Source organism: Chinchilla lanigera, unplaced genomic scaffold (genome assembly GCF_000276665.1).
Source record: "Chinchilla lanigera isolate Chin_1 unplaced genomic scaffold, ChiLan1.0 scaffold00061, whole genome shotgun sequence".
NCBI lineage: Eukaryota > Metazoa > Chordata > Mammalia > Rodentia > Chinchillidae > Chinchilla > Chinchilla lanigera.
The window spans coordinates 7856331-7879686 of NW_004955462.1; the positions used below are offsets into that span (position 1 = coordinate 7856331).

At 36.1% G+C, this 23356-nt stretch overlaps 1 protein-coding gene across 5 annotated transcripts; it reads right to left on the minus strand.

Annotated features, from left to right (window-relative positions):
• Positions 1–319: 319 nt before the first annotated feature.
• Blzf1 (basic leucine zipper nuclear factor 1) lies at positions 320–23329 on the minus strand. 5 transcript variants are annotated; one of them, XM_005398201.2, is made up of 8 exons: positions 23231–23329; positions 22706–22856; positions 21906–21980; positions 12548–12987; positions 10997–11196; positions 8613–8741; positions 6762–6981; positions 320–1598 (listed from the first exon to the last, which is right to left on the minus strand). In XM_005398201.2, exons 3-8 carry the CDS (start codon positions 21934–21936, stop codon positions 1413–1415), a joined length of 1206 nt encoding a protein of 401 aa, XP_005398258.1. In that variant the 5' UTR covers positions 21937–21980; positions 22706–22856; positions 23231–23329; the 3' UTR covers positions 320–1412. The 5 variants fall into 5 exon arrangements, with proteins under 5 accessions (XP_005398258.1, XP_013376861.1, XP_013376862.1 ...); XM_013521407.1 differs by having other exon boundaries at positions 22678–22856; XM_013521408.1 differs by lacking the exon at positions 23231–23329 and adding an exon at positions 22932–23173.
• Positions 23330–23356: the final 27 nt, after the last annotated feature.

The following is a 23356-nucleotide window of genomic DNA, read 5'->3' on the forward strand; positions in this document are numbered from 1 at the left end:
GTTGTTGGAGTTCTCTATATATTCCAGACCCTTATCAGTTATGTGATTCCCAAGTATTTTCTTTCATTCTTTGGGTTGCCTTTTTACTACATCCTCTGATACACAAGGGTTTTACATTTTAATGAAATCAATTTATATATTTTTTCCTTTGTCATCTATGCTTCAGTGTCATGTCCAAGAAATCATTCCCAAATTCAAGATCATGAAGATTTTTGTACTACATAAACCTAAAGGAAAAGGTAAAGAAATAACTGTGAATATTAAAAGCTAGATAGAAGACTGGAACCAAATCACAAATTGTGAAGAGGGGAAAGAAGTATTCACGATAAAGAAAGTAGAGAAATTTATTGTATGATTCAGTCCACAAAATACCTTCAGGATAACATTAAAATATATTAGTATTTGACCTGATTTGTCTTTTGAAGATTTCTCTGGTAGCCACTTCAAATAATTTGTATAATTCAGCATAAATAGTTTATGAATATTTTAAAAAGCCAATAAAAGGGCATTTTACAATGGTTCATCATATAAATACATATTACATAATATATATTGATGGATTGGAGTTCTGAGTTTATACAATATTCCTGATTCTACCTTCTCTACCATACATGGCAAGTATTAAGTTTGATATTCTTGTTTTGAGTTGTTTGCCATAATGAATCAATAGTTAAGAATTTGTTTCTTTTATATATGTTAGATTGTACCCATTCAAAATACAGACTCCCTTGAAAGAAGCAACTTGAGAACATGTTTTGTTGAAGTACTTACTAATTTAGCTCTAAAATACTTATTTTCTTTATAGCATTTAGTTTCACAAGATTAGCCCCTTCACCCTTAGTATTTTTGTAGGCCTATTTTGTAGCCTGAAAAACTGCCATAAAGGAAACACAATCTATTGCTTACCCTCTCAGCTACTCAATTTAAGAGTGGGGAGTAGGCCTCAGAGAACTTTTGCATGGCTTCACAGGCTAAAAAAAGCTCTGGTGTAATTAGTCAACTCTGCTGTTGCAATGCAGAAGCAGACTGGACAGTAGTGTTGGTGTGGCCACATCTGACTCATGCCTGTTTTTCCTTTAGTGTAGCAAAATGACACTAGTCCATATAAAATATCTAACATGATAAATACCAATTTAGGGTCTCAAAGAAAGTTATAAAAATGTTTTAGTCTTTTGGCATAAACACTATGTACTGCCTGCAAAGTACTCTCTGGTCTAAACAGATGAACGTAAGTTTCATTCTTTTCTTACCTGAGATATTTATTAAGACAGGGTAATGTGGAGTCTATAAAATAGCTCTGTGGATACACATTATGTAAAGAGGACATGATATTACCTCTAGCATCATAAGAACCCCAGCTCCCAAATAATAATGACTCTTCGGTAATAAATATGTCTCCAACATGTTGAATGTCAAAGGGCAATAAGTTCTCCCTGGCAGTGATTACAACAATTGAAAGTTATATTCTCATATCTAGTATAGGGATGAAATCGTCCAATATTTTTCTTTGCAGCAAGTAATGTGGTTGTTGAAGACTCAGCAAACGGACTGTCAGCTGAGCTTTCTGTACAGGTAACTGGATCCAGAATGCGCAGAACCTAAGGAAAACGAGAAGTAGTATCAGATGTATGCCGTATGAATTATAAATGCCTTTGGTTTCACTGACATAAAACTTCATTTCATTTCATTGTTATGGACCTGCCCTGCCATAAATGATAATATTTGAATGATGAATTTGAGAAGTTATTTCCTTTCTTTTTTTGGGAGGATTGGGGAGGTTGAGACAGGGTCTCACACTGTAGTGTAGGTTGGCCTTAAACTCACTATGTAGCCCGAGCTGGCCTTGAACTCATGGCAGTTCTCCTGCTTCAGCCTCCTAAGTGCTGGGACTACATGCATGTACCACCATACCTGGCAATATTCCCTTTTTCATAAAGCTATTAATTTAACAGTGATGTCCAGTTTATTACATTACCCTAGGTTATCTATTTTTTAAGTAATGATGAAATTATTGCTGTTTTATGGATACTGATGAAAAGGAATAAAAATGTAGAAGTTATATCAATTCTACCTTAAGTGATACCAATTTTTTATCTTTAACCAAAAAACATCCATTGTCCTTCTTCAATCTTTCATTCAACTGCTTAGAGTCAACATTCTGCCTTTATTCTTCTATTGAAATGCTATTTCAAAATCTTTGGTTACTTATTTATAAAACAAATGGCTTTTCATTTCTTTTTACAATTTGTATACAATATTTTATGCTAATAACTATGTTCTTATTTCTTGGGTCCCACAACACTAAACTCTTCCAATTCTGCTGACTTTTCCTGCTCTTTTTTTCCTTTACTGAGATTTAAAGTGGAAGATTTCTTGGACTGCAAAAAGTTCTCCAATTAAGAGGAAGGCTAACATATCTGGACCCCAGGTGTTATATCATGTTCATTTTCTCCCAATAATCATCACATGATGATGAATTATGTTTCAAAGCAGTAGGCAATGGAAAGAAACTGTAAAAGGAACCAGGGAAAGTCTTTGAACTCAATTTGTAGCCCAGGATGGATTTAACTCATGATCATCCTTCCTCAGTTTCCACATTGCTGGAATTACTGGCTTGTGCTACTATGCCTCGTTATTTTCTTCTCTTCTCCCTTTTTTAAGGTAAGGTCTTACTGTGTTGATCATATGGTCTCTTAACTCCTAGACTCAAGTGATCCTCCTGTCTCAGCCTACCAATTATCTGGGACTACAGGTGTGAACCACTCATCTGTCTTGGACCTCTATTTTTGAAGTAGACTTTGCTTGTTCAGTTTTGTCTTTGAGATCCATTTTTATGGAAGTTCGTTAAGCGTTCAAGGACCAGCAAAGATGAAAAGCTTACCTTAGTTACTAATAAATTTGTAGGCAAAATAAGTTTTTAAATATACATGTTTACTGCATTAAGGTTCTTCAAAGAGAGAAACAGTACAATTCAGTAGAAGGAAATAGAGTGATACACTACTATGGATAAAAAGACTTCTGAATTTGGACCAAACGTGATGGGGAGGGATTTTATGTAGAGTGCCGTTCAAGAAGATCTATACAAAGTGTGGAAAGTGGGAAAAGGTGTGGACTTAAAGCAGAACAGAAGATAGGTTATTGTAATTATCCAAGATATGGTGGCACTTTGCAGAAACGGGGCTGAAAGGTTCAATGGACACTAAGGAAGGGAGGCAGTGGAAGCCTAGAGAAGGAATAGGTAGATCTGCCGATGAGACTTAGGGGGTGCTGCCTCACACAGGTGGTACAGAGGCCAGGCAACAGGAGATGTGTGAAAAGAGTAGTCTATGTAGAAAGACATATATGTTCAGGGGATTGAGGGTACAACAGTCTCCATGTGGAATAAGGAACAGAGACACTAGGAAATGATCCTTGAGAAGGAATGGAAAAAGATTATGAAAAGCCTTCTACACTGTATGAAACAATGCAGCTCAATAATGAGAAAAATATGGTGACAGAGCTAGCATTTCTGGAGTAACCGAGTAGAGGACTGGGCTAGGAACAGCTAAGAAGTGAGGCAGGAGTGTCAGTGAGAGGACTGTTGCACTAAGCCAGGCTGGTGATTTGAGCTAGGGAGAGGAAGTAAATCTGGAGGAACTAATAAAATCTATAGGATTAGGGGGATTAAGAAAATAAAAATGACAGTGATTATTTACTGTGAAATTGCTACATATTAGAAATTGCTACAGGTTTTGTAGGTATTATTTCATCAAATCCTGAAAATACCATATACAGTAGATACAGTTCACTAAGATAGGGAGTGTATGAGAAGGTTAGTGTTATGGTTTATGTCTGGATGTCCCCCCAAAGCCTCGTGCAGTCATGGGGTAGGCTTCTAGATATTGGGAGCTGCTGGAGCTGGATACTGGTCAGATGTGTGAGAGCAGGACACAGCTAGAGTACCTCAAGCAGTCAAGCTACATCAGTATTGAAAAAAGTTGGGCTGGGGATATAGCTCAGCAGCACAAGCGCCTGCCTAGCAAACTCAAGTTTCTGAGTTCAATTCCCAGCACCAAAAAAAAAAAAAAAAGAAAGAAAAAGAAAAAGAAAAAGAAAAAAGCATCCTGCCTGGATAATTACAGTCCTTGGTCTCTAGGCAACATTACTGCCTCCCCCGCCCCCCCCACATGATACTAACTTCAAAAGTGTGTAAAATAAATGCCTCTACTGTTGAAGTTAGCCCTCTTCCTATCAGGTAAGAGGTAACTCCACTGGACCCAGCTCTTGTCTCTTGTCTTTATTTTTCTCATACCCACCACCATTTTTCTCCAGGGTACAATGAGAGACCAGTGAGGTTCCCTACATCTAGAGTTTATGATTGACTCATGGTCCAATGTTGGGATTATGGGTGTGAGTGCTACACCCACCCTGGGGCAGGTAGTTTGCATACAGTGTAAGGGAGGGAAAGAGGTTGCTTGCTGCCACTTCTCCCTTTTTGCTCCTGTTGCTTTTGCTATTTTCGCTGCCATGAACTGTTGCCCTCTGCCATGTGCCACTCTGCCTTGGAGCCAGCTGATTATAGACTGAAACTTCCACAAACTGAAAGCTAAATAAACCTTTTCTTCCTTAATTTTAGGCATCAGGTATTCTGTCTCAGCAACAAGAGAGAAGTAACCAAGACAATTTGTTTTTTCTCTTTGGGAGATGGGTATACTAATGCAAAATCTAGAAGGAAAGAGGGTATTCTATTTTTAGTTGTAGGTAGAACTAAATAGAAACATGCAGCTAGATATAAATCTCTTAAAATCAGAAAATATATCTCAGAGAACTCACAAGCATAGAGCTTAGGTAATAAGATAGTCCTCAAGAGAATGCACGTGTGATTTGAGGAAGGTCTCAAGTGTGGTCACAGGAAGAGGATGTCCCCTCCCTCTCAAGTACTGAGAAAGAATGGGCACAAAAGTAGTGAAGATCTGGGGAATATGGTGTTTCAGAAATGAAGGACGTCTAGCACAGTGGGAAACAGGTTCTGATGGAACATCATTTAAAGGCAGAAGAAAGTTTGTAATGAAGAACTCAGAGTTAGCATGAAGGCCAAGAGATAGTAACAGACGAGAGTTTCAAGGAAGAAATACCTGATAAAAAATGTAATATAATCATAAAGTAAATATTCTTCACCTTCATATGAGTGCTCTGTGAGAACTGTGGGGCTGGAAGTGCTCTTCACTGTTAAGTGGTGTCAGAACTAAGGAACAGATGGTATGCAAGAACAAGTATGTGTCCAGGGTTGTTCTCTGTGAGGGGAAGGTGATAAGGCCACATCCAGGAAACTTATGATACAAGCAATTTTGTTTATTAGATGGATGACACTTGGGCATGTTCTTAACCCAAAAGAGGGACTAAAAATTTGAGAAAGAATGGATGGCAATGGGGTGGGGGGTAGCACTGATAAACCTGTGTGTTAACTATGATTTGGGTCTACGAGGGACTCCTTTTTCTGGGAGCAAAATGTTCATAATGCTCCTTATCATAGATATACAGGCTTCTGGACATCAAGCAAAACCACAAGGACCTGTGCCAGCTTTTTCTTTGTGAATTAGGAATGAAAATTCTCTACTGACTGTAAGGTAGTAGTTTGGTGGGTAGCAAAATAAAGAAGGCAATCAGCTGAACTGACAAAGGACTACTGGGGTTCTCAGGGTACTAGGGTAGAAGGATCAAGGAAGTAATGTACTTAAGAATGCAGTCTAAAAAAAGGAATGAGGTCTAGGCAAGATAGGAAGGGAGAGAGGCAGGGAATGAGCTGTTGAGATGAAAGACATAAAGAAATCAAGGAATTAAAAATGACGACATGATCAAGGAAGAGGGGCAGTCAGAGTGAATCAAGGATAGCTAGATAGAAAAGAAAGTGATAATAGACTACAGAGAGATAAATATTGTAATAGTGAAATAGTTGTACTGAATGAAAAGGCCTAAGAGGAGGACATGGGTGCTAAAGTTTTTTGAGGGGTGTGGGGGTGGGGTGGGGGTGGATTTGAGACAAAGTCTCACTATGTACCCCAGGCTGGCCTTGAACTCTTAATTCTCCTGCCTCAGCCTCCCAAGTTGTGGGATTATAGACATGCACCATCACATCCTGGTAGTGTTAAAATTTTTAAGGGGTGAACTTGGTTATTATCATGAAACTTTAAGACCACAGTATTTAATGTTGCCTGCATGGACCTTGAATTTTTTCAGGACTGTCTGTACTTGGTGTATATTTTTTTTTTTCCCAGTACCGGGAATCGAACTCTCGACCTCATGCTTGCCAGGCAGGCGCTGTGCCTCTGAGCTAAATCCCCAGCCCCTTTGGTGTACATTATTTAATTGTGCATTATTTGGCGCATTACCATCTACCTGCAGGAATTAAACAGTTTTCTTAGATGGGAAGTACCTATTTAATTTACTAATGATTACTAAATTAAAAATTTTACAATGTTTTTTTCTCAAAATTATTATCAAAAAGTACTATCAATGATTTGTTAGCTTAAAAAATAGGACCTCTTTTAAAACATATTTTTCTTCTTAGAATAGAACAGTAATGTTAAAGAAAACTAACAAGAGGAAATAATTTTCTCCAAGATCACAAGTTACTAGATGAACATTATGGGCAGAGCTAATGTTTCCCAATTCCAAATGCCAAACACCTTCCATTAGAACATGTCATTTTTCATTGAAGGGAGAGTAAAATTCCACAGATCATAAAAGCAGCTCTATGGATTAGGAAAGAGACAATCTTTTACCTTTTCAGCCATCTTCTCTGCTGGGGTGCTGCAGAATTCAACTGTTGATGGAATCTTCTTTTGATTGCTGATGCCAACATTTCCCAGAAGATGAGAATGTACTGCTTTTGCCAGTTTGTGATTGGTTAATGCCAGTTCTGCTGTGCTGTGGGGCTGGGCACTAGGGGAGTAAGTCTGCTCTCTTCCCCACTGCAAGGAAACCAAGAGCTCCTCCAAAAATCTGCACAGAACATACACGAGCACAAACATTAATGAGGACAAAATGTAGAAATCCGTAATAGCACATACACATACATCTGAGGTTATTTACTACCTTTTTCTCTCAGAGTTCAGGAAATCTGGTAAACAACTTATTCTATAAAAAGTACCAGCCAGTCTAGTAGGAGGTTATCTGGAAATCATTCAATAAATATTATTTTTAGATGTTATTCTATTTTAGTATAGGAACTAGTGATTTATGTACATCTATGATTTTTCTTTTTTGGTGAATTACATTTACTGATTTTTGAATGTTCAACCAACCTACAATACCTGAGATTAACCTTACTAAGTCATAATATGTAAGCTTTTTTCTGTCACTTGATTTGAATCATTAAAATTCTCTTCAACATTTCTGCATCTATATTTGTAAGAGATACTGGCCTGCAGTTGTCTTAAAGTGTCTCTGGTTTTGGTACCATGAAAATACGGGCCTCAAAAAAATGAACTGGAAATTGTTTCTTCTTTTTCCATACTCTAAAATAATTTGGTTTTTTATTTAAGAGGTTTACTAGTATGTACTAGTGAATCCATCAAGGTCTTAAATTCCTTATACTGGATGGTTCTTAACTACAAATTCAATTACTTTAGTAAGTCAGGGCTATTCATGTTATATGCTTGTTCTTGACTACCTCTGGTAAGTTTATTGTTTAAGGAGTTTGCCTATTTCACCTATATTATATTTACTGCTGTAGAGTTGTGAATAACATTCTCGCATTGCCTTTTCTATGTCTATACAATTGGCAGTGTAAACTTTCTTTCATTCCTGATAGTGGGAATATTCTAGTTTTCCTAATTAGACTGCTGGTGGTTTCTTTTCTTCCAAAGAACTAGCATTTAGCTTTCTTTTATTTAGCTCTTACCCTTGTTCTCTTTCTTCTGCTTATTTTGGGTTTAATTTGCTTTTTGGGTTTATTGAAGAAGTTTAAGTAACAAATGAGATCTTTCTTTTCTAAATAAACATTTAAAGCAATGAATTTCCCTCTAAATACTGCTGGTTTCCTTTCACAGATTTTGTCCTTTGTTTTCCTAATTTCCCATATAATTTACTCTTTGACCCTTACTGATTATCTTGGTAATAAATTATATAAAAGTACAAGATGCTCTTAAGGAAGACTGCTCATTTTTTTGGGAATACTATCAGTTTTGATAATTTGGAGTGTATATTTATGAAAACAAATATTAATACTACAGAAAGTCTTCAAAATGATCTTCTTACACAAGACAGGTGCATTCCTTTGCTTCTACCAGAAACTGTACGAAACTACTATAACAATAACCAAAAGCTGTATTTAAGTTCAGACATTAATTCTATTATAAGTAATTCTCTCCCCAATTTAGAATGTGAAAAGAAGCATACTTTTTTTATTTTTTTAGGCCTCCTCCCTTCCAGGAAGGGAGGATTTGAAGTACTATTTTAAAGTACTACTCAAAGTATACATTCAGTAAGTTACTAAATGTAGACACATATACAAACACATACACACACAACAAAGCAAAAAACCAAACAAAAAAGACTTAAGAAAAACCTTTCACAATAAAAAAAATTGCAAGAGAAACCAGAAAAGTTTAGACTGTCAACCAGTGCCATACTTCTGGGTAGCTATCATTTCCTGGCGAAACTGCTCCCGTTCACTCAGGAGATCTTGGATAGCACTTTGTGCATCACGGTTTTGACGCTGTAAAGCTGCTTTGGAGTTGGTTAGCTCATCTGCCATTACCCTGAAAAAGATCAAAATATTACCTACAAATTCCCCAACAATAACCATGTACGGAAGTTAATATATTAACGAAGATTTAACAGTCAAATTGCTTTGTAGTTTTAAAATTTTCACTAAAAATTATTTTAAAATGTTTATGACTTTAGGCTCATTATAGGCATCCAGTTAAAATACTTAGTTACAAAATGACCAATTAAATATTTTATTTTTCTATATAATGACTTCTGAATTTACCCCAATTTTACTACAGCTTGATTATACTGTGAAAAAATTAAATGTTTTGAAATACAGAAATGTTTTAAGAGGAAAACAAAAATGAGTTCTTTTCCTGCTACTGAACTACACTTGCTTTTAGGAAAACATTAATATAGGATGGCTGCTCTAAAAGGAAGGCTTAGTCTTGCCTCCTGCCCAGCATGCCCATTCTCTATGTGTAACCATATATTTCCCCCAAATTATATGTATTTCAATATAAATATTTAAAATATATATGCAATTTATTTATAAAAAGGGATTATTTAATGCAAGTTTTCTACACACTTCCTTTTTCACTTATCTTTAAAAATTTTCCATCTTAGCACATGTAGAGCTATCTCATTTCCCAGTTTAAAAAATGAGTCTCATGCTTTCTTTTTGTTATTTAACAAAATAGTTCTCTATTGATAGAACTGAAGCAAAAATTTAAAGAATAGTCAGCTGAATAGTACCATCAATATTGATCAGTGTGTCCAGAATGTTAATCTGTGTAGCATACACTGGCACCTTGGTTCACGAACTCAATTCTCTCCAAGATTCTGGTCACAAACCAAACTGGATAAGACCAGAATCAAATTTCCCCATAAGGTCAACATTAAACCTAACCATTGAATTTGATTCAGTTCTCCTCCAATTTGGTTTGCAAAATGAATCTGGAAAGATTTGTGAACTGAGGTAGCTGTATATGCATGATTTGCCTTTTAAAGTGTTCAATAAGAACTAACTTTGATTCTAAGTCAATAAATAGTGATTTGCTTCAAATAGCATACTATATTGGCACAACTAGAAACCAAATGAAGCACTTTCAGAGAAAAATCAATTACTAAAAAATATCCTGAAACTATGAAAAAAGATTTCCTGAAAATGTATAAATCACAATCAGTGATTCTCTGGTGTCATACACATAAGGCAAGTGGTCTAAAACTGAGCTATATTCCCAACCCCAGTGTGTGCTTTTTAACCTGTGTTAGAAAGTAGTCTCATTCAGAATGCTATGAAAATGTTATAATTCCTATTTCTGCATGGAGAGAAAAAGGTTGGGAAGAGCTATGACAATAGAGTGGGGAGTGCGAATATATTATCTCAGGGACTGAGAACAATATTTGAGTTCTCCAGATAGGAGATAGGGGAAAAATAATCTAGTGTTGCCTTCTGTGATTTTAATATTTACCAAATGTTTGAGTTTACCATTTTGTTTTGGTATTAAACATTGCAGTGGGAGAGATTTCTAGAATGAGAGAGGATTCTTATTTCTCTACTTAGGGAGACCGTGTGACCTTTCAGAGGAGAAAATGCTACACGTTAAATAATACATAAAGTACTCTGGCAACCTTGGTTAGACATTTTAACACTTAATCAATCTACTTTCTTGTATTTTAGGTCGAAAAACTGATAGAAGGAAAACTAAGAAATAAGCCAGGCTCAGATGTATATACCTATAATCCCAGTGGCTTGGGAGCCTGAGAAAGGAGGATGGCAAATTCAAGCTGACTCTCCAAAATATAAAGGGCTGGGGATGTAGCTCAGTGTGAAGGCCCTGGGTTTAATTCCCAGTATTATAAACAAACAGACAAACAAACAAAACCTAGGAAATAGTTTCTATAGATGAGTTCTATCTAAAGTATTCCCCTAAAGCCTCCTGTGTTCGGAAGGTGACTGGAGCATGGGGGCACTAATGCCACAGTGGATGAATGCATTGATGGGTTCCTAGCTGACTGTGGGCCTGGCTGAAAGTGGGTCCCGAGAGGCATGACCTGGAAGAGGACGTGTTCTTTTCTCTGGCTCATCATTTCTCTCTCTGCTTCCTGGCTGCCGTGAGGCGAGCACCTTTTCCTTCACCATAGCTCTCTGCCACGCTCTTTCTGCCTTGCAGGTAGCCTACCATGGACTGAAATCATGAGCCCAAATCAAACCTTTCTCCTTTAAATTATGGGTGCCAGGTATTTGTCCCAGTGAAGGAAAGATTACTAAGACATTAGTACTATTTACAATAGATAGTACCTGCTTGCAAGGAATTTACTTCGCCACACATCACACTGTATTGACATACGTTCTAACTGTTCAGAGAGCTGAGCTGTGTTTCGACTTAGGGCTTCATTTTCTAAAATAAGTTGATTCTTCTCACGGGCTAGACGTTCAAAGTGATACTGAAGATCATCCCCAACAGAAGCCACCAGCAACTTTTTTAACTCGCGATTTACCTAGAAGAGAAGACCATAACTAACAGAAGCTCAAAGTAATGTCACTGACTTTAATGGAAGAAAATTAATGAAAGGGAAACTATGTTTTTGTGTAACTTGGATCTCCATTATATAAAGTGAGTATAAAAATGTAATATTAAATATTTAAATTATATAACACATATAATCTATATCTATAGACAATGTGGTTATAAACTAAGTCTTTGTAGTAATGAAGTACAAATCACTATCATGAAAATAAACAACTTCCATTCAACACATAAAGGGAAAAGAATCAGAAAGCAAAACCTGTACATTTTGCTAAAAAAAGAGAGAATGTTTTATACGGTTTTTCTTTTAACATTTTTAAATTAATCTCTTTGTGTCCTAGGAGTTTTACCTTTAGGAATTTAAGAAAAGGAAGTAATCCAAGGTATCTGTAAATAATTCTTTGCACTGTTATTGAAAAGAGTAAGAAAATTAAAGCAAATGTCAATGATATTGCTGTAGACACTGTATCACTAGTGCTACCAATAATTATAGAAGAACATTATAATGTAGGAAAACGTTAACAACTGAAAAATGTAGATTATAAGATGTAATAAATTCCATACATAGAATACACTGTTATACCTGGATGGTATAATTATAGACAGTACCATTTTCAACAGTATTTTTTATATTTTCTAAAATGTTTAGGAATACATATGTATTACATATGTATTAAAAAATTAGTTAAAGATATACAAAATTATATTATTAAATACATTAAAAATATATATGGACAAGAATCACTAACCACAATGTTACAAAAATGATACAAAATCCACCATCTAGCAAAAAAAATATATAGTCTAACAGATAAACAAGGGAGGGTTGAGTCAATTTTACTGAGACATAAAGATTAAAGCAACACAATCAAGCACTGTAGGTTTTGTTTTCATTTATAATGAAGACACAATAACTTATTCTACCATTATTTTTATTCCATGTACTGTATAATGTATACATGGGCAAAGATACTTGGAATTTGTGAACTCTTGAAATAAGGACTACTAAATTCATCAGCTTTAATGCCTGACTTAGTATATGTTCGGGTTGGCAGTTTATAATGATAATCTACTTGTACAACTTATAGGTGGTCTTGTCTAAAGCATCTCACACCTCCTCCATCTTTGACCATATTTAAGTATATGTTCTCAAAATAATTGGGAAGAGCAGTGAGAGAGGCATAAGAAATTTAAGAAGCATTTTAGACAAACAACAGCCTAACTTAAGTGACATTTAAATGAAGAAATGCAGTTTTCTAATGTGCAACCTTAGAAGGCTGAGGTGTAAGAGTACTCATTAAAGCCAATTAGACAATTCTTACCTCTGTCTGTACTCGGAGCTGGTTTGAAAGACCTTCTTTGTCCTGTAGTAACCTCCTTTCAGAGTTCTTGAGCTTTTCCAATGTGTTCTTTACCTCTGAGAGTTCCTTTCTAGGCTCTATAACTCCCTCTGAATGACCAAGGAATTCTCCTTTATGATATCCCAGAGACTTAATTTTTGCATTTTTGTTAGGGATATCGTGGGTTATAGCAGCTTTAGGAACAAATATTCGTACAGCTTCAACTTCCACTGCTTTTTCAGTGAGAATCTTCCCTAGTTGAAGAACTCCTGGGCTCTCTGAGGGAACTGCTTTCTTTCGTGGACTCTGAAGGATACGGTGTTTTATGGGTTGGACTCCAGAGGTGACTTCAACAGACTTAGGTGGCTCCTCAGTTTCCATTCCATCTCCTGCTCCTCGGACTGGGGTTGAAGTAAGGGTGACTAACAAATGGAAAACAAAACATGAACTACTTACTAAAAAGTAATGTTAAGAAAATGCCAAGACTACTTTGCCAAGTGTTGAGAATTACTGGCACTGGAAAAAATTTATAGTAAACAATAATTTTCAAAACAATCATGTGTCAACAAAAGATGAATTAATACTCACAAGCTCAAACTTTAAGTTAATGGCTTATGTCTTGGTAGAAAATGCAAGACAATAGGAATCACAGTATTAGGTTCTGACTTCTATTTATCAATATGACCCTAGGTAAACAATTTTTTTTGTAGTGTTGAAGATCTAGGAAAATAATTTAATCCTCCATTAATCTTTATGTCGTGATATGTAAAACGGAGACAGTAAGACCAATGATAAGGTTAAATATGTGACATATGGCAGACATTCAATAATGCCAATTAAATATAAAAATAGCAGTAGATATGAGACATGATCAAAAATACAGAGAATATTTACATTTAAAAAAATTATTATAGTAAAAGATACACTGTCATTGATTCTCCTCAAAATACTCCTCTCTTTGCAGACACTTATCCCATTGTTCTTGCCACTTTGGGAAGCAGTTCTAGAAGACCTCTTTTGTAAGTGTCTTTAGGTGCACTGTGATAACTACCCTGACATTCTAAAGTGATTCAAAAACATTTACCTTTCATTGTCATTTTGACTTTGGCGAAGAGCTAGAAGTTACATAGTACTAGAGCACGTGAATCAAGTGGATAACGACACACTGTCATGCCTTTACAAGCCTGCCATTCTGTTGGATGGGACTTGCATTCACCATATTTTTGATCATACTTTATAAAGACACTGAAGCAGAGGCTCCGCTGGCACTTTGTTTCTTGGATTCTGACTCTAGAAATGGAATTCTCCAGCCAAAGCACTGTAGAAATCGTAAGCTTGGTTGAAGTAATGTTAAGAAAGTTGTTTTACTACAAAGAATATATCTAACAAGAATTCCTTCCTGAGGTTTGTTAGGCTTCTACTTTTCACTGAACTTATTTTTCTTCATATTTTAAATTTTATTACACAAATACAAAAATTACAGAATAGAATAGGGCATGTTCACATATAATTACATACCCTCTGGTTTTTATTATTATAATTTTCAAAGACAATATTATTAAAATACATTAATAAGACATTTTACCTGTATTCTCATCACTCAGTTCTCATTACTTCAACTGTCCTCAATATTTTAAGTACTTGTAATCATAATAAATTTTTAAACTCAATGTACTGTGTTTTGCAATAATTTCATATTTTTATTTTATGACTGTCATTTCTTGCTTTTGGTCAATATTGCATAACATATTGTTTTGTTGGATATTTAGACCATTTCCAATTCTCTCCACAATAATACTGTTTATTGAATACTTCTACACCTACAGATTTTTCTCAACTTCTCAATTTTTTTTTTTTTTTTTTTTGAGATATGGTCTTGCTATGTTCCCAACAGCTAACCACAAACTTCTGGACTAAGGGATACTCCCATTTCACCCTCCCATGTAGCTGTGTCTATGGGCTTATGCTACTATGCCTGACTTTAAATATTTGTTTCATATAAAAAAAAAATTCCAAGGCACAGAATTAGAGGGTATGGTAAAGATCTGTACTGTCAAATTGCCTTCCAAAATCATTCTATAATATATCAGTAGATCTATTCCTTATGTCCTTATGTAGTTTTATTTTTTTTTTTTGCATGTTCAATTCCTATGATTTCATACAATAACTAACAGTAAATTAGAATACATCTAAAATGTTTAGAACAGTGTTTGGCACAGTAAACACTCACTATAATGTTAGCACCTATTGTCTTTATTATTACTAGTCTTTCAAAAATTTCCTAGCAAACTCTAGATGCTGATAAAAGGGTAAAAGTGTACTTAACGTTATAAAATATAATTCTGACTTTTACTCCTTTACACAAATCTTAAAATTATATCACTAGATCATAAGGTTATGTTTTCATTTAATAAATTGTTTTGTTCAAAATTTCCCTATGTACATAGCAATGTACTGGGAATACTGAATTATATTGGGGGGAAGCTATTGGGGGTGGAATTAACATGCTTTATTTAACAAGATATTTTAATATTATAATAAAAGTATCACTTCCACATGAAATGTAAACTAAAATACATTTGGGGCTGACTGACTCTACTTTCAAAAAGATAAACAAAGATAAGCAAAGGAACACAGTATTTCAGAATGTCAGATAAAGGATTTGGTATATTAATTACAACATGCACTAAACCATTTTAAAAAGAATTCATGTTCTTAAAATTTGGTTTTAAGTCTGTCTAACTTTATGTAGTATAGATTTCATCTTGTTAATAAGACATTATGGCTTATAAGAAATAATCATGTATTAACAATAGATTAATAAAAATATTAAACCGTAATAAAAAAATCACTACAGCCATGAAAACCAGGCCACGTGAGTCTGAGGAAATAAGAAAAGGGTGTGTTATTCCATCATGATTAAGCAGGATTTCCAAGTAAGTCATCACAATTCTGAGTTGAAATTTTAAATATCACAAAATGGTTAATGTTAACTTTAAAAGGCAAAGACATTTTAATGGGAATTTAACAGAAATCTCTTTATAAACAAAATATGTGGCAAAAATTTCAACCAACAAGTTCAACCAACATGTTTTAATCCAAATTTACTATTTATTTTATTTACACTGTTCTACTTACTCAAGCGTTCATGAAAATCTAAGTATATCATATATTATATGGCAGCTCCTGCTCAGTAACAACTATGATTCTAGCTCATGTGCACAGGTAAGCAGGCAGTGAGAGCCAAGGCTGTACATTTTCTCTCCTAGTAGCTCACATTTCCTAATTCTATTTTTCCCTGTGACACACATAGAAACCTTTATTACTCAGGTACTAGACACAACCTGGGGCACACTCATGAGCAATGACTTTCTCTCAAGTGGGAAGACAAAAATCTAGGGTACCAGTTCCATAATTATGGGTAATGTTTGAGCAAAGCAAAACGCCAATACTTACTCTTCTCCACACTTTAAATGGAATCACTACAACAATACTTATATTACTCATTAACATTACTTCTACTTGTGATCACTTCTTTTTTTTTTTTTTTCTATCTTTCTGAGACAGAGTCTCACTATGCAGTTCAGGCTGGCCTTGAACTCACTTTGTAGCCCAGGCTGGCCTCTAACTCACCATGATCCTCCTGTCTCAGCCTCCCAAGTGCTGCGATTACAGGCGTGCGCCACCATGCTCAGTGTGATCACTTCTCAATGGAGTAAAACATATCTAATGTTTATGAGTCATTCTTTTTTCTTTTCCTTGTGGTATAGGTGATTGAACCCAGGACTCGGGCACTGAGCTACATCCTCAGCCCTTTCTTATGTTTTATTTAGAGACAAGGTCTCGTGAAGTAATGAGGTTTCCCAGGCAGGATTTGAGCTTGTGATTCTTGTGCCTCAGTTTACCAGGCCTGTGCTACTACGGTTGGTTTATGGCTCATTCTTACTGCATTCCCTGGAGATAGATGAATGTAAGGAATAACAAATAAGGTCACTAGTCTAACATTCCAGAATAAGGGCTGGCAAACTATTTCTGTATAGGGTCAGATAGTAAGTATTGTAGGCTTTGTGGATCAAGGTGAAAAGTCAAGTATTCTATTTAGGTACTTAAGTAAGAAGTAAAAAAACCGTATTTTTATTGATGACATTAAAACGATAATACTGAGTAAAGTTTTTAGCAATATAGATCTAATGAGTAGGACAGAATTCTATTTCACTGTATTTGGGATAACACTTGATGTGTATGGGATCCAATGTTACTGTTCCCTATCATCAAACTGACTGAAGACATTTTCAGGAGATGTGAGGGCCACACCTTGCCAATTTTTGTTCTAGAATACAGAGGCAAATGAGTATGCTTTCACAGTCTGTCACTGAGCAAATATTTTTCCTTCATTGGTAACAATGTAAGCTTATAGAGATGCGTTCTCTCCACCAGCAAGACGGGGTAGAGGAAAGACCATCAGACGCTCAGTTAAAATAATGTAAGCTGCTATTGCCATGCATTGTGAACCTTGGACAAATCACTTTGTCTTCCTCTAGTCCCTTGGAGCTTTCCGAATAAAGCAAATACTATGATATTTTAAAATAACTTCCCTCTCTTGCAGACCACACTACTGGCAGCTCCTCAGGGTGACGACACTTCCAACCCTTTGCATCATCAGCTAAGGAAATGTGCTTGGTAGAGAAAAGAAAGGATTAACCTTTATGAAGTTCATCAATCAGTGAATACATACCCAGAAGATTTCACTGAAACATCCAATAACTATGTCTCTTAAAAACTATTCATTTTCTCCCTCTACACTAAATCATTAATTCCTAACTCAGTTATATCGTCTGACACACTTTTCAGAATATATGCAAATTCAGCAATAATATAGATGTTATTTGGTAATTTTAAATCAGTAATTTTTTAAAAGTCATCAATATAACCTAATGAACCTTCGTTATTTTTAAATTAGAAAAATGCTATAGACAATGGACTTATGAGTTAATTCAACATTTTGTAAAGTAGTATCCAGACACGCTTCTTGGTACATACTCTGTCAAACAAGTGTAAGCAATTCTGCATACTGCATCTCCTTGCAGTTTCACAGTGCATATCAGCATGGCTGATCTGGCTAAAAGATCCAAACAGTAGCTATGCCACTATTTCAACATTAGATTGACTTGAAATTTCTTCAGCCAGATTAATTAGTCTGCCGCCCTTAATTCAGTCTCAGGCAAAGTCTCTAAACTAGAGCAAAATGCAGACAGATTTTGTGCCAAAGCATAACATACATGTTCAGGAGTCCAACAGTCAATGCAGTCCTTGTTCCTAACTGATATCTCCTGCGTATTATCTTTTTTTTTTTTTTTTTTGGTTTTTCTCCGGTACCGGGAACTGAACTCACGACCTTGCGCTTGCCAGGCAGGCGCTTTGCCGCTGAGCTAAATCCCCAGCCCCTACTGCTTCTTATCTTTACCAGAAGCTTTTCTATCAGCTTTCCGGTCGTCTGAGCTCTGACTAGAATCTCCCATCAAGTTCAGCTCAAAGCATTCCAGGGCCTGCTTATTCACCCAGCATCTCCAAACCCTTCCAAACTCTTCCCACAAGCCAGTTCCAAAGGCTCCTGAACCACATGGCCAGATAATGCCACAGAAACAACCCTACTTCTCTGGTACCAAAATCTGTCTTAGTTACTTTCTCATTGCTGAGACAATAATACCTGACACCCACAAGTTAAAGGAGGAAGGTTTATTTTGGCTCACAGTTTATGGAGGTTGCAGTCCATAGTGAACTGGTTCCAAAGCAGGGTAGGATGGCAGAGGGACATTTCAGAGGAGAAATAGTCTATAGTGTGGCAAGCAGAAGGCAGCTAGTAGCAGCAGCAGCAGCCTTCTTTCTTTCTGTCTCTTTATACAGTGATATTTTGGTTCATGAACTCAATTCTCTCCACAATTCTGGTCACAAACCAAACTGGATGAGAACTTAATCAAATTTCCTCATAAGGTCAATATTGAACCTAACCACTAAATTTAATTCGGTTCTTGTCCAACTTGATTTGTGACCAGAACTGTGTAAAGAATCAAGTTTGTCAACCAAGCTACCACTGTATTCCATCCAGGCTATAAGCCTATTGATTGCTATCACCCATGCCCAAGGGAAGGCTTTCATTATCCACACTCTTAATCCACTTTCACACACCCCAATCCAGCCACCTTTGAAACTCCCCACCTATGAACACACAAGGGTGGGGGACATCTACGTACAAGCCATAACACCAGACAATACAAGTAACTTTTATTCACTAACAATAGTTAACATTGTGGTAAGTAAGACCAGAATAATTGGGTTATCTTCCTTGTTAGGGATAATTAAGATCAAATGAAGTAATGTACAGGAAAGTGCTTTATAACTCTGGCACTTATTAGAACAATAACAAATAATTTTAATCTCAGAGACTTTACAATACTAAATCTTCAATCACTAATTATACTATATTTAGATTTTGCTTTCTGCCAAGCATCAAGCTACTTGCTTTCACATTAGTTACCATTTACTTGTTCTTATTGCCCACTCACCCTTAGTTTATTGCTTTCACTGGACTCTGATTTGACACTATAAAACCTTTCTAATAGCTTAATACTGCTACACAATTGTATCAAATTCAATTAAGTGTTTATTAACATGATCTTGCTTTCTTATTTTCTAAATATTTTTCAACCTCTTTTTTTTTGAAAGATCCACAGGCTTTTATTGTCAGGATAGCATCTTTTTTTTTATTTTAAAAATAAAAGGAGGAAAATATTAACAGACAGACAACCTTTTAAAAAAGTTTGCCACCTGAGGTCTGCTTACTGCAAAGTTCACTGCTGGAAAATAGTTTCCTATCTCTCACTGAAGGGTCCAGCATGCAGAACTCATTCTACTCAAGGCATAAAGTAGGCCAGGAGGAGTTCACTTTGAGACAAGTTAAGACTTGAAGATGATACAAGGGTCTGAATTATAGAGAAGAGATCTAGGCTATTGCTAGATTTGGAAGTTGCTCCCATAGTTAATCAATTATTGAAGCTCTGTGTGATGGTAAATCTTGAATGTCAACTTGAATGATTAGCTTGAGAGATGCCCAGGAGGATAATAAAGCACACTTCTGGGTGTCTGAGTGGGTCAATGGGGGCATAATCATGGGGACCATATCTCGCTCTTTTTGTGTCTCCTATGCTTCCTGGTAGTCATGAAGTGAGCAGCTTTCTTCCATCACACTTTCTAACATGATGTTTTTATGTTGGAGTCAGCCAACCATGGACTGAAACCTCTAAAATCATGAGATAAAATAAACTTCTTTAAATTGTCTATGTCAGGTATTTTGTCCCAGTAAAGAAAGCTGACTAGTACAGTAGTACCTCAGTTTGCAAACTTGCTTTATGATTTTGGGGAAAATGGCTACATTTGTGTTTGTGTAAGGAAGATGGCTGTGACAGTGTTTATCAATTGATGGGAAATTTACAAATGGAAGCAAACTTTTGCCAAATGCTTTTTGTTTGTGAACTGAATGTTTGCCAACAGGTATTTGTGAACAGAAGTATTACTGTATAATATGAAAGCAGAAGAGAAAGAGGCTGAAAAACATTGATATTTAAAAGACAAAACAGAAGAAGCTGATGAAGAAAGAAGATATAGTGGGGCTGAGAATGTAGCTCAGTGCTAACACAAGTGCACAGGATGTACATGGCCTGGGGTTCAATATCCACCACTATAAAAAAAAAAACAAACCAAAAAGATATAGTTAGAGCAGCACTATCCAAAATAATTTTTCTGCGCCTGCCTGGCAAGTGCAAGGTCGTGAGTTCGGTTCCCGGTACTGGAGAAAAACCAAAAAAAAAAAAACAAAAAGAAAAAAAAAAAAAAAACAAAATAATTTTTCTGAAATTATTTTGTGTCATCAGCCACATTTGGTTACTTGAGACTGAGAATTGAATTTCTAATTTAAAAAATGTTAATTTAAATAGCAAATAGCCAGATGTGATTATTGCACTGTACAATGAAGAGGTACAGAGTAGAGAGAGAAGAAAAGTAACGCTGCTGGGTGTGGTGGCGCATGCCTGTAATCCCAGCGCTCTGGAGGCTGAGGCAGGAGGATCCTTTAGAGTTCGAGACCAGCCTGGGCTACAAAGTGAGCTCAAGGCCATCCTGAACTGCATAGCAAGACCCTGTCTCAAAAAGACAAAAACAAAACAAAACAAAAACCAATAAAAGTAATGTCATGGATATCATGAAAAGAAAGTATTTCAAAAGATAGGGAATGACTAATAACATTAAATATTACAGAGAAGAGAAGCAAGCAGTACTAAAAAAAGTGAGTACTTATATAGTTAATTGCTAAAGGTTAAATTGTATCCCCCAAATATTCTTATGTTGAAGTCTATTATAACCTCCATTCATACAGAGTAGAGTGATTCTATTATCTAATATAACTGCTGTCCTTATAAAGTGGAGAAGACAATACAGAGACAGGCACATAGTAAGATGCCATGTGAACAAGAGGATAGAGATCAGAGTGGTACACCTATTAGTCAAAGAGCACCAAAGACTGCTAGCAAACCAGAAGTTAGAAGAGTGGCTAAATCTTTTCCTAATCCTTTCAGAGACAGTATGGCCTTCCTCTCACTAACACTGATATTGGACTTCTAACTTTCAGAAACATGGGGCAATAAATTTTTGTTGTTTAAGCCACACAGTTTGTAGCACATTGTTAAAGCAGCCCTAGCAAACTGACAACAAAAGACACGTCTTTGATACTTACTAGTTATTTATCTATCCATCTATCTATTTATCTATTTATTTATTGTCTTTTTGAGACAGGGTCTCACCTATCTATTTATTTACTGTCTTTTTGAGACAGGGTCTCACTGTGGAGTTTAGGCTGGCCTTCAACTCACTTATATAGCCCAGGCTGGCCCTAAACTTGCAATGATCCTCCTGCCTCAGCCCCCAGAGTGCTGGGATTACAGGTGTGTACCACTGCTGCTCCCCCATCTATTTAAATCTTTAAAAAGTTTATTCTATATTTAATTTTCTAATCTTCCAGTAGACAGGAAATATAGGTATAAAAATATTCTTACACCAAATGCTTAAAAATGAGTACTTATCTAATAAAAACCATGTAAAGATGATAACATTGAATTGTATGTCTGAGTTACTAAAACAAACACTGTACTACAGAAAAAACATGAAGCAGTCTGAACACAAATGACTTCCAAAAAATCAATGAGATTTAGTTAGGCTCAAATATTCCTTCTTGATATCATCATAAATCTCATGCTTTAAAAACAATTACCATCAAAATAAGAACACTTACCTTTGGTTTCTAAACTTGTAAGAGTAGTCATTTTTTTCTTAATAAAAATGTACACCAAGACTTCCAAAGAAAAACCTAGAAATGTATAATGAAAGAATTAACACAGTATCATATAAGCACCTTCAATGAACGCCTCTATTTCAAAAATATTATTATATTTTATATTTCCTCCTTTAGTATGTATGCATTTAGAAAGGGAAGTGTCCTTTATATTCTCTTCTCACAGGTGGTGCTCTTAACTCTACCAAGTGTCTCAAAAAATTAGACATAAAAAATTAGACAGGATTTACTTTTAAATATTCTGTTTCACTACCCTTACCATTACATGCTAAGTTGTCAGAGGTGTACCTTAAATTTTAGTTCAGAAATAATACTGAAGTTACTGTAGGTGCTTACCTATCATTGCTCTGACAAGAAGAAATTAAAAGTAATAACTCTTAGGAAACACTGACACAATTTGCTCTCTGTATTTATATCAGAGAAGAGCTCCTGTTTAAATGTTTACCAAGAGACAAAAATGCTACTGGAGACAAATTAATTTGTACTTTATTTTGATGATGAAATTAAAATGGTAAATGAGGAGTAAAGAGATTGAAGGAGGGGTTAAAGAGGGGAAAAGGAGGTAAAAAAAATTAACACGTGTTATGTACATGTGCCAACTCTCCACGACGAATGTAACCACTGTGTATTGCAAACATGTACTAATAAAAATTTTAAAAACTAAAATGGTGTAGCTCCTAAGAGTGAAAAGTGTAACACACATTGAACATACGCTTTCAGAAATGTATGCACGATCTTACAGGGCTGACTCAAGATTTCCGGAGGACTAGGGAGGAAGGCGATACTGTACTACGATGGATTGTCCACTTCAGGAGAACTGGCTTCACCACGAAACAGTGATCGCTCTGGGTCTCTACACGGTTCAGCACTGAGTCCCGATGATTCACTTCCCTAAGGGACACAAATCCTGCATCACCTGTGGTTTCTAGCTTTGAAAACAGGCGTCCTCTCCAAAGACACGCCTACCGGGTTGGAGGATGCTGGCGCCACGTCCGAGCACAGTGAAGTCCGCCCCAAATTTCCGAGTAAAGGGGAGAGATAGGGTGGGTTTAGCGTGTGACAGCCACAGGCAGACAGCGACCAGCCGTCAACCTTCGCCGTCCTGGGAAGCGAGATCTTAAGTTCTGTCTGTGTCTGAGGAAGCTTTCCCCGAATAATCTTTCCCTAAACCCAAAGATAATGGCCAAAGAGCTCCAGCCCAGACCTTCGTCCACTCCTTCCCAACACCACCACCCCTAAGTTTCAAAAACCTGTTCAAGATTTACCTGTAAGATTCTTAACCTCCCTGTTTCCGTAGGCTTCCTTCACAGCCTCTGCGACTCGTCGTCACTGGGTTGACTCCGCCTAGTTCTCCACTATCCCGACGCACCCAGGGTTTCCGGACACGAGCA